Source organism: Taudactylus pleione, unplaced genomic scaffold, assembly GCF_031769625.1.
Source record: "Taudactylus pleione unplaced genomic scaffold, aTauple2 ptg000634l, whole genome shotgun sequence".
NCBI lineage: Eukaryota > Metazoa > Chordata > Amphibia > Anura > Myobatrachidae > Taudactylus > Taudactylus pleione.
This window is the reverse complement of record NW_028285036.1, coordinates 1,144,143-1,156,588: the sequence shown is the minus strand read 5'-3', so window position 1 is coordinate 1,156,588 and position 12,446 is coordinate 1,144,143. Positions and strand designations below refer to the sequence as shown.

The window sequence follows — 12,446 nt, the reverse complement described above, 5'->3', positions numbered from 1 at the left end:
CTTCTTAGTCTATGCTCACACAAATAATATTAATATTAGAACAACATACAAGTGTACATCATTCTCTGTATTAAATTACACACAACAGAGCACATCCAGCAGGGGATTCCTACAAGTGCCATAGTCAGATTGTCAGGATTCTGCCTGGGATCGGCTGATACTTACCGCAGTTACTTACCCCCTCATTAGCGAAAGCAGTAAGTCGTCAGGTGCAGCGGTAGGTGACTTGCTGAGTATTCTCCCCGGGGCCCAGGTGACTGTCACGCAATCCTCCATATCGGAGTTCCTGCGGTGGTGGTCATGGGTACAGCCATCTTGGCTGTATCATCTGATAGATCTTTATCCAATGGTAGCTGTGTCAGTTGTCAGCTGACTCTCTCATCCAATGGACAGCTACCTGTGCATCACGTGCAATCTTCCAGTGATTCTTCCCAAAGTTATTTTCCAGTGTGTACTCAGTACATCACCTGAGTACTAAGCCCTGGTGACTAATTTCTGCATACCTCCCAACTTTCCAGAACGGGAAGGAGGGACAGGGCGCGCGCCTCTGAAAAAGGCGCACGGCATCTGTTCACCTTCTGCACACCCGCTGCTCTGCTAGGCAGAGCAGCGGGTGTGCTCTCCCCAACTTCCCCCCCACCGCGGGTGGGACAGCGGGACAGTCCCAGAAAAACGGGACTGTCCCGCTGGAAGCGGGACAGTTGGGAGGTAAGTTTCTGTGTTCACCCTATGCTTGGATTTCCAGTCTGTTCTGCACTACTCTGGTGCTCGCCCTGCGACAAGATCCCCAGTGTGTACTCAGGGCCTTATTCAGACCCGCTCGCAAGAGGGTCGATGGTGGGGTACTGCGCACGTGCGGCGCGTGCATGTGCAAGCCCCGGAGCGAGAGAGAAATTCTCTCGCTCCGGGACTCACTACAAAAGGGGTGGCTGTCGATGTTGATCGACAGCTCGCCCAATTTTGTAGGCGGGGCGGGGTGGTGGCTACACAAACGGAGGTGTTCCCGAAGGAATGCCTGCCGTTTATGGGCTGTTAGAGCAGGAAGCTCTCTGGGGCTTTCGACGGACGAGACCCTACCACAAGGGTCTCGTCGCAAGCCCCGATGGTCGCGATGGTCGTGACCATCACCTGGCCGCCCGCAAAAGCTGTGGGTGGTCACCCACAGCTTAGCGAGCGACCAGGAGGCCGCAACAAAAAAAAAAGCCCTGATTCAGAGCGAGCGCTCTTAAAGAGCGTCCGGCTCTGAATCAGGCCCTCAGTACACACAACCGAGTACAACTACTAAACCACCCTCCGGTGCTTCTGGATTCGCACGTTGTATACTTACTGCCTGATTCAGACCCGCTCGCTAGATGCGGCCGCTCGCTCCCAGCGTATGCAAATTCAGCTTAGTGATGTCAAGGCAGGCGATCGCACGACATGGCATAAGCACGCCCACTATGTCTTGGCGAGCGATCACTTTGTGTTTATAGATGCCCACCAGCCTGTCTTTAGCCGCCCACTAGCGTACGTTATCTCTAGGAAGTATATACAACCATCGGTACATCGTGAACCATCGGATCAGACCGCAGCGCTTGTGGTTGACTGTACCCTACCACAAGCACTGCGAGCACTTCAGTGTAAAAATCAACCAGGTGACGTGTCCTATGACACTGCCTGTTAATTATGCATGCCTCTGAAATGGCGTTGAAACACTCAGGCACGTCTGCGTTCAGAACTCCACTCCCCCGTTACCACTGCCCTGCCCCTATTACCACCCACAAACGGCCTTGCTGGGCCAGCGAGCGCATCCCGATCACTCAAACTAGTTTGCGCACGCACACTGCGATGCATACGCAAATGCACAACATCAGCCGCGTACGAGCGAGCGGCCCCTTGCGAACGGGTCTGAAGCAGGCAATTAGTACACACACCTGTGTACAATTACTGAACTACTTTCCAGGTGCATCTGGATTTGCACCCTCTGTACCAATGGTGACAATCAGTATCCACACTCCGTGCAGTCAGCGCCCTCTCAATCAGCGCTACCTCCACCCTCCTCCAGTGTCGGAAGTTTATCTTACTCCTCCGTGGATCTTCTCTCTGGTCCCCCACAGTACCACTTCAGGAAGCAATTCCCTTGTGCCTACTCTGCACTTATAGGTATGGAGATTATACCACCAATGGGCCATAGGGGTGTGTCTTTCTCCATTCCCACTCGCATCGGATCCCTGACCAAGGGACTGTGACCTGCTTGCCGGGAGCAGCTGAAACCCATATCCCACTTGGAGGGGTCACTGGTGAACACCTCCCAGCAGGTTAGACTCCGAACCCTTGGTCAGGTCTCGACAACATCCGATGCTTGTGGATGGGGAGAACGAACAGATTCTCTCCAGGACCCTCGCCTCTGATGCCTTCCTCAACCAGGGACCACAACTTTCAGCCCCTCAGTAGGGAATTCCATGACGACGAGCGTGACACAGATATTTAGTAAGTGGTTGGTTCTGTTAGGTGAAGCTGGCACTTCATGGGTGGAGGTCACACACAAAGAAAAGATAATGCATATTGCCAGTTGAAGTGGATTAGATAGTGTTCCCTGTAGGAATTTTTTAGGGCAGGGGTGCTGAATACAGGAGATACATCTGTGCACTCCAAAGCAGAGTCGTAACTACACATTTTGGTGCCCTGTGTACATAAAGAGCATTGGCATCATAATGTACACTTTTTCACTTCTTTAAGTTTGATTTTTATATATGTAGCATTTCATACACTTTTAATTATAACCTCTTACTTATGTAAGACTTAACACATAGGAGTTTCTTTATATTTCTCTAACTATCACTTGTAATCTCGCACTAGTGTGATGCCGTGGGGCCGGGGCAGGATCATAGGTGGGGCGGATGGGGCGGTCACAAACATTCCCGGCCACTGTACAGTATACCCTCTCTGGCCGGCTCCCGACAGCAGTGACAGACAGCACTCTAAGCACAGTCACTGATAGGCCAGTCCGTGGCTGACGATGAAGCCCCGCCCCCTCACTGTCATAATGCTGCGATTCGCGGGTGTATTGGCAGAGGGCGGAGTCTAATGCAGTGAATTGTCCGCCCCCATCAGAAGCCGAATGATGCTGCAGCTGGAAGTCTTCAGCAGGTATTATGTAGCAGTACATGCTCTCTGGGCCTGATTCAGAGCCGGACGCTATTTGCGGACGCTCGTTCAGAAAAAGGGGCTGGCTATTTAAATTAAGTGCTCGCTCTTTGCGGTCTGTTGACGCCTCTATGTCTGAACGAGCGTCCGAAACATGCGCTCACTATTTAGAAAAAAACGCCCCCTGGCCGCTCGCATCATACGTCATCTCCGGTATTTATTTGATTAATCGAGTACATCGAAAGGCGTATGAACTGCTCGCTATTCTTGTAGTAGCATTTTCCTACCGCAATCATGCGAGCAGTTTAGGCAAAAAGACAACCAGATGACGTGGTCGATGACGCTCCTTTGCTAATTATGCACACGCTTAAAACGCCCGTTTTGACCGTTTGGCACGCCTGCGTTCGGAACTCCACTCCCCGTTTTCAAGCACCTTCCCCTGTTACCACCCACAAACGCCTCATCCTGTCACTCAAATTAGCAGGCATTCGCTATTTTGCGAACACACGAATTCCGACCGCACTGACTGGTTCGCGCATGCGTATTACAACCCATACGCATGCGCAGATGTGCGAACATCACTCGGAGCGAACGAGCGGCCGCTTACGAGCGGCTCTGAATCAGGCCCTCTGTCCCTACCTCCATCTCTCTCCCTCCCTCTACCTCTCTGTCCCTTTCTCTCCCTCTCTCTCTCACTCTGGGCCTGATTCAGAGCTGGACGCTCTGAACGAGTGCCCGCTCTGAATCAGGGCGTTTTTCTTCTTTTTTTTGTAGCGGCCTCTTGGATGCTCGCATAGCTGTGGGTTACCACCCACAGCTGATGGTCACGATGGTGAAGACCATCGCGACCATCGGGCTTGCGACAAGACCCTTGGGTCTCATTGCCGCAAGCCCTGGAGTGCTTTTGGCCCCAGACGGTAGGCGTTCCCATGCCCAACATCGACCCGCTTGCGAGCGCTCGCGAGCGGGTCTGAATCAGGCCCCCTGTCTCCATGCCAGAGAACATCAACGTATGGAAATATGTAGTAAAGGGGTGGAGCCTAATCATACAAAGTGTCCCGCCCCCATCAGCAGCATCTCTCTTCCAGGTTCTCCCAGAGAGAATAATTTTAAAGCCGGTCAGCATGGCTATAATGCACAGTACACAAGTTACACGTCTATTAGCACACAACGCATACTTCCCAATCCTATTGTGGCGGGACAGTCCAAATTTGTAGGTTCTGTCCTGTAATTGCAGAGTGTCATTTTTTTGTTCATTAATATTTTTTGCTGTACTGTCCACTTCCAAATAAACACCCTTATGTGGCAGCTACAAGTACTGGGATAGAGGACACCTGTATGAGCAGGATAAGAATTTCCTCCTAAAGCCACTCAGAAATAATGATAATAGAGGGGTTTATATTCAGAAAACAAAACAAAATGTTTTATTACATGGAATTATTGCATAATGGGATCATATCCAGCAATATAACAACAACAATATAACAGTGATGAAACATATCTGCCCCCCCCTAGGATTATGCAGCACAGTCACAGGCTCCGGCTCCTTTTGGGCTGAAGGCTGATAAATTTGAAACTATTGGTGCTCTGCTCTGCTGCTTAATGTAAAGTGTACATACATGTATCATGTATGTACTGACACCATCCAGCACACCGTACATTATATCCCCTCACTGCTACACGTACAATTCTCCCTCATTATAATGGCAGCTTAATACACAGACCATACTGGTGTCCAGGGCCGTAGCTAGGGTAGTGCGGCCTGTGCCATGGCACAGGGCACCGCAGGGCAGGGGGCGCCGTTTGGGGCTGTCAATTTTCTGTTTATTATCATTCTCACTTGTAGCTTCCTCTTCTTTTATCCCCAGCATCTCCTGGCCTCTCCTATCTCTTCCCTGGCCCTTCCCCATGAGGCCATGGCCCTCTCTCAGGTGCACTATATTATGTCCCTATTTATCCCCAGCATCTCCTGGCCTCTTCTATCTCTTCCCTGGCCTTTCCCCATGAGGCCATGGTCCTCTCTCAGGTGCACTATATTATGTCCCTATTTATCCCCAGCATCTCCTGGCCTCTTCTATCTCTTCCCTGGCCTTTCCCCATGAGGCCATGGTCCTCTCTCAGGTGCACTATATTATGTCCCTATTTATCCCCAGCATCTCCTGGCCTCCCCTATCTCTTCCCTGGCCCTTCTCCATAAGGCCATGGCCCTCTCTCAGGTGCACTATATTATGTCCCTATTTATCCCCAGCATCTCCTGGCCTCCCCTATCTCTTCCCTGACCCTTCCCCATGAGGCCATGGCCCTCTCTCAGGTGCACTATATTATGTCCCTATTTATCCCCAGCATCTCCTGGCCTCCCCTATCTCTTCCCTGGCCCTTCCCCATGAGGCCATGGCCCTCTCTCAGGTGCACTATATTATGTCCCTATTTATCCCCAGCATCTCTTGGCCTCCCCTATCTCTTCCCTGGCCCTTCCCCATGAGGCCATGGCCCTCTCTCAGGTGCACTATATTATGTCCCTATTTATCCCCAGCATCTCCTGGCCTCCCCTATCTCTTCCCTGGCCCTTCCCCATGAGGCCATGGCCCTCTCTCAGGTGCACTATATTATGTCCCTATTTATCCCCAGCATCTCCTGGCCTCCCCTATCTCTTCCCTGGCCCTTCTCCATGAGGCCATGGCCTTTTTTCGGGTGTCTTATCTCCCTGTTTAAAAAATAGGGGGGTCGCCTATGCTCATTCTGGCACAGGGCACCAAAAAGTCTAGTTACGGCTCTGCTGGTGTCAGATTACATAATTTCATTATTACATTGTATAGCATTCTTATGCTGAGAAAGTTCCCGTTGGCAGCTGAGGGTGCTGATATAAGGATGGAGCACTGTATAAGAACAGAAAATAATAATAATAATAATAAATTATACTTTGTGATTCTAACAAATATCTAGTTAATACATCACAGCCAATAGGAGCAAGTATAGCACTGACTACAGTAATAGGGAGAACATCAGCTGACGGACCGATATTGCAGCCAATCACAACTCTACGTAAGTCAGAGGCGGAGAAATCCCATGGAAATGCATATTTATTTATTTATGACAGTTTCTAACATACCAACAAAGGAACAAATCCAGGCACACTGGTCACCTGGTTACACAGGAGGACGTAGGGATTGCTTTTGACCATCAATGGTTAACAATCATCAATGGTTTGCCACCAATGATTGATGGTTTTGCCATTGATGGCGGAGATCCAAGGGTTCTCTGGCATCGGTTGCTGAAAAGCAGCAATTTTTTTTTCCTTGGTGAAGGGGAATGGAAATTGGGGCCTGATTCTGACCCAGTCACAAGTGCTGTGCGCTCACAACCGGGTCGATGGTGGGCCAGTGCTCATGCGCACGATGTTGCCGGCTCCATCGTGCGCATGCGCGAGACCCGGATAGCGACGGGCAATCCGTCGCTCTGGGTCTCGTGCCAAAGGGGACGTGCTGTCGATGTTGAGTGACAGCACGCCCCCTTGGGCGGGCCGGGGGAGTGGCTGCCCAAACGGAGGCGTTCCCATGTAAACGCCTCCGTTTGGGGGCGGCCCCACTGACATCACGAGTGACGTCAGTGGGAGAGATTTCGGCTCTGTTAGAGCCGAAATCTCTCTGGGGCTTGCGGCAACAAGACCCTACCATAAGGGTCTCGTTGCAGGCCTGATGGTCGCGATGGTCTTGACCATCGCGACCATCTTCCTGGCCGCTCGCTATAGCTGTGGGTGGTCACTCACAGCTGTACAAGCGGCCAGGAGGCCGCTCTAAAAAAAAAAATAGCCCGGCCCTGTTTCAGAGCGAGCGCTCTGTCAGAGCATCCGGCTCTGAATCAGGGCTTTGGTCTTGTCCCCCCAGCAATGCTGCTAAGTTCTGTTCCCTTTCAGTGATTACCCCACTGCTTGCCATGGCCTTCTGCAGGGTTATCCATTGATGTGTGCAAACCATTGATGGTTTACCATCAATAAATTCATGTCACTGATGGTAATCACTGATGGCACCATCAATGGTTAACCCATCTATGGCCATCCCTAGGAGGAGGACTTCAGCTGTAGCTCCACCCAGTGATTCATTCTTTTGGCTAAAATTCCACCAAGCAGATTCTCCTCTCTGTCAGGTCACCAAATCTGGGCAGACTTATTATGGTAATTTCTCCCAGCCGATGACTCCCCCAGATATCATTATACAACCTCTCCCTAACCATAATGCAGCATGAAGGGGCTCAGTGAAGGTGGCAGTGACTGTGTGTAAGTGTATGATGGGGTCACACAGAGAATAAAAGGACAGCTGTCCTGCCTCATAATCCAGGTATATCCTCACTCTGTCACAGGGGATATCACCAGCTACCTCGATCTCTCTACTGTCATGTAGCACTGAGTACTGATTATTATACCACCTACACAAACACCAGGACTTGTTATTATCTCCAATTAGTGACTGATCTCCTCTCCTGGCTATACTGGGATAACACATTCCCACCCCCCAACCCACTGATTTACTGACATCCACTTCCCAGTAATGTCGCCCTGAGATGAATCTCCTGGTGCTTATTACCTGATTAGATTTAAATCTTATTGGTGTTACTGGGCGATTCTGTTTTGGTGACCATGATGCCGTTTTCCTGTCATCTGATATCTGTATATTATTACCAGCTGTGGTTATATCCAGAAATAGGTGTGTAGCTTCCTGTACATATATCTCTGTATTTATACCTGTTATTACATCAGATTCTGTATTACCAGCTGTGGTTACATCCAGTAATAGGTCTATAGCTTCCTGCACATAGATCCCTGTATTTATACCTGTTATTGTATCAGATAATGTGTGTAATGTCCCTGAGATGAGACCCACATCCAGATCTCCTGCACCACGGACCTGGTAATCATGTCTCTCTGTGTCCTCAGTATCACACAAGTCACCTGTGTCTGGTTCCTGTAAGACAGTCACTGGGTCACACATGTTAAACAGCTCCTCAATGTGACGCATCTTCCTGGACAGCTTGTCCTTCTTTATTTCCAGCTGCTGGATCAGATCAGAGACTGAAAGTGAAATGAGCTGTTCCTGCCTGGAGATCTCACTCAGGACTCTCTTCTCCAGGTCTTCCAGCTGTCTCCTGATGTCTCTAAACAGGGCAGTGACTCTCTGTGTTACAACCACTGCTTTTCCCTGATCTTCTTTCCTGCGCTCTTGCAGACTCTGGACTCTTTTCTCAGCCTCCTCGCTCTTTGTGCTCAGTTTCTGCAGAGTATTTCTCAATTTCACCTTCTTCTTCTCAGAGGCCTCATCCAGTGACTCCATCTGATGTCCTCTGTGTTTCTTGATCAAACAGCAGGATGCACAGATACAGGCAGCATCCTCAGTGCAGTAATACTCCAGGATCTTATTATGGACGGAGCATTTCCTGTTCCCCAGGGAAGTGGTGGGATCAGATAAGACGTGTTCTGCTGACTTGCTGTGTACTCTCAGGTGTTTATCACACAGAGAAACCTCACACAGCAGACAGGATTTAGCAGCAGGTACAGGAGAGTGAATACAGTAAGTGCAGAAGATCCCAGTCTCCTGCTGATCTGGCCGAGTAGACAGGAAACTCCCCACTATGTTACGCAGAGGAATGTTCCAAATCAGTTCAGGACGCTCCTGACACTCTGCTCTGCATTCAGGACAGGTAAAAACTCCAGACCCCTCCTGTGTATCCTGCACACGATCAATACAGACCAAGCAGAAGTTGTGGCCACATCTCAGGGTTACTGGATCTGTATAGAGGCTCAGGCAGATGGAACAGACCAGCTCCTGTCTCAGATCAGCAGACGCCATCGCTGGCAGCAGAAGAGAGAAATGGATGTGAAAATCTCTGACACTCCAAAACCAGTGGGTGTGTTTCACATTCCCCACAGAGGGTGAGGCTGAGCTGTCATGTATGAAAATAACACTATTCTTACAAACTGGTTTTTCCAGTGAAATAATAAAGGCGCTGATACAGCGTTCATAGCAAAATGGGCATAAGTTATACATAAAAAAAAAGTGCAAAGCAAAATTTCACCCAAATACAGAATTAGAACTGGATGGTAAGCAGCAGTAGCATATGCACCAGCGTAACACTAGGTAAACATCACATATTTTTAAAAAACATTACCCTTATGTCATGTGCCCCAACCAGGGGTAGATTGGCCATATAATTCACCAGGAAGATTCTTGTTGGGCCGACAGTTCTGTGTGGCCACCTGTCGCATTTTGTATGACAGGAAGCCCGCCAGTGCCTGTCATCTGCCAGATCTACTGAGATCGCATCCTCTCGCGAGGCAAAGCTGCTGATGCTCCTGGTCCGGTCTCCGGCACTTAGAGCCTGTTTCAGAGTGTACACTATTGTGATCGCCCACATCGCAACAGTAACCATGATCGCAAATACACAAACAAACCCGGCCAGTAGGGAACTGCAGACATGTACGCAACAAGCATGCAAATGCTAAACACATGTCACGCCCAGCCCACGCAAAAACAGCTACACTAGAAAATATTTTTGCGACTACACCTAACCATGATTACAGATACAAACTTGTCTGCCATATGGACTTTGTAATCTGAAATTCATGAAGTAGGGCCTAATTCAGAGATGTGCACTAACCCGATGGTTAGTGCACATCTCTGATTGTCCCAGTCTGTGCCTATGCAAGACCTGCACATGTGCAGTAGGGGTCCTGCATGTTCACACAGAAAGCGGAAGCAGACTGTCTGGGTGGGGAGGGGGCGGCGACAGCCTCCATTTCCCTAAACAGAGGCATGTTGCTACATTTGGGGGGTAGGGAAGAGGCCAGGATCTCTGAGCAATTGCCGGCTTGAGTGGCCCCATGGTCACTCAAGCCGACAGAGGATCACACTCATGTTCCGATGCTGTGTCCATGGAACAGTAATGCATGCAGGAGGCGTGATGCCTGGAAAACCAGGCCGGGAAATGTCTGGAAGCAGCCCTAATGGGGGTAGATCTGTTGAGGGGACAGGGTCTGTGGAGGAGGGCAGGATACTACGCTTAGGCCCTGGAGGGGCTTTTGAAAGCCACTGCAGGAAGCAGTGCCTGCAATTGAAATCTTGGTGAATGATGCGCTCTTTTTTGGGGGGCCCCCGTCCCTCTACACTAGGTACAGGCCAGTTAGTTTGAAAGTCTTTTCTTACCTATATGGTGGTTTCTCTGCAACGGTTAACCTCTGAGGAATTTGAGCCTCACTGGGCAGCGCCTTCTGCCGGTATTCACTATTCATGTAGATCACACTGTCTGGAAGATGTCTATTTACGTAAAAACATAACCATCGTCATCATCATAACCAGCTAATATATAATAACAGAAGTTTTTGTACAGGGCAAAATGTGAATTTCCCTGATCAAATAATTTCTGTGTCTCTCCAGACCCCCTGTGTTACTCCAGACCCCCTTACATCTCTCTATCCCCAGTCCACCCTGTGATTGCCCAGGACCCCTGTGGTTCTCCAGGCTCCCTGTGTCTCTTCATCTCCAGGCTTCCGTGTCTCTCCATCTCCAGGCCTCCATGTCTCTCCATCTCCAGGCCACCTTGTCTCTCTCCAGGACCCACTGCATCTCTCCATCCCCAGGCCCACCTGTGGCTCTCAGCCCAATTCCCTCGGCCACAGTGTGCATCTCTCAGCCCCATTCCCCTAGCCCCAGTGTGCATCTCTCAGCCCCAGTGCAGCCCCATTCTCCCCGAGCCCACCTGTGGCTCTCAGCCCCATTCCCTTGGCCCAAGTGTGTGTCTCTCAGCCCCATTCCCCAGTGTACTTCTCTCAGCCTCAGTGTGCATCTCAGCCCCAGTACTGCCCCATTCCCCCCTAGGCCGCAGTGTGTCTCTCATCTGCATTCCTCCCAGCCCCAGTGTCCATCTCAGCCCCAGTCTTCAGGATCAGTCCCCAGCCACCAGCCCCAGTACTCAGCCCCAGTGTGCATCTCTCAGCCCCAGTGCAGCCCCCTGTCCCCCCAGCCACAGTGTTGAGTTTGTTCTGGAGCCGGGGCTGGGCAGCGGAGGGGCTGGAGGCGGAGCCATCAGTGGTGACTGACAGGATCCGCAAAGGCTTATTGGGGGGAGCTGCTGTGGCTGGGCATACGCAGCAGCTCCCCCATAGCTGCTGTAGTGTGTAGAGCTGCCTGCTCGGAGCTCAGCTCTGATCGGGCAGCAGCCATGGGTGAGTTTGAGGGTGGCCGCCAGCCACTGTACGGAACGGCCCAGCGGGAACCTGCCCAGTGTCCCAGCGGCGCCACTTACCATAATAGTGCTATCGCAGCTGCCACCATGGTGACCTTGAATCACCCCTGTAATGCATGTCCTTTAACCAGTTATAACAAACTATCTAGACTTCTGACACCTCATAATTGCATCAGGAAGACAGCAGTTAGTGCCTACACAAACAACTGCTTATCCTCTGAAAAGGCTGAGTACAGTAGTTGACAATACAATTAGTTTTTACTCAAAGCTATGTGAGCACACTAAGGACCTCATTCAGAGTCGGTCGTTGCGGCCACATGGTTGTACGCCACCGATGTTCGCTAAACTGCGCATGCATAAAATTCGCAATGCGCGTGCGCAAACTAGCTGTTACGATCGGAAATATCTCTCTCCTTGAACTTGGCCAGGTCGTTAGTTTGAGTGACAGGATGAGGCGTTTGTGGGTGGTAACAGGGGAAGGTGCTTGTGAACGGGGGAGTGGAGATCCGAACGCAGGCGTGCCTGACTTTGCAAACGGCGTTTTATGGGAGTGCATAATTAACAAAGTAGTGTCATAGCACACGTGCCATGGGCAGATTTTACACTGACTTGATCGTAGAGCTTAAGAGAGGGTATGGTCAACCTTAAGCTCTACGCCCAGTTCCGATGGTTCCCGATGGTCTCGATTAATCCTTATATGCCCGGAGATGACGTGTAAAGTGAATGAAAAGGGGTCGTATTTTTTGTCTTACGGCCGCATCCTCACTTGGTCGTCCAGCTAACGATCCCATCTTAACGACGCAACTTGCGAGTGCATCATTTGCATATCCGGCCCCTTTTCCCTTACGACCATGCGGCCGCAACGACCGACTCTGAATGAGGTCCTATGTACTGTAATAAACTGTACATGCTTAACATATTTCACTGAGGTTGGGTCATAATGACCCGGGGCATTTCAAATTATATGTATATCTCTTTACTTAGTTATGCAACATTGCTAAACCCCTCAGTAGTTGGAGTTAAGACCCCTCCCTGCCCGTTTCCCGTTACCACTCAGTCAGCCAGTGCCAGCGCAGAGAAGTAAACAG

At 50.4% G+C, this 12,446-nt stretch overlaps 1 protein-coding gene across 1 annotated transcript; it reads right to left on the bottom strand.

Annotated features, from left to right (window-relative positions):
- Positions 1-6,195: 6,195 nt before the first annotated feature.
- LOC148479160 (E3 ubiquitin-protein ligase TRIM39-like) lies at positions 6,196-8,966 on the bottom strand. Its single transcript, XM_088454861.1, has one exon. It carries the CDS (start codon positions 8,964-8,966, stop codon positions 7,293-7,295), a length of 1,674 nt encoding a protein of 557 aa, XP_088310987.1. The 3' UTR covers positions 6,196-7,292.
- Positions 8,967-12,446: the final 3,480 nt, after the last annotated feature.

What these genes read in the sequence shown, in the direction of transcription:
- LOC148479160 (XM_088454861.1), bottom strand. Translation starts at nt 8,966, where the DNA reads ATGGCGTCTGCTGATCTGAGACAGGAGCTGGTCTGTTCCATCTGCCTG.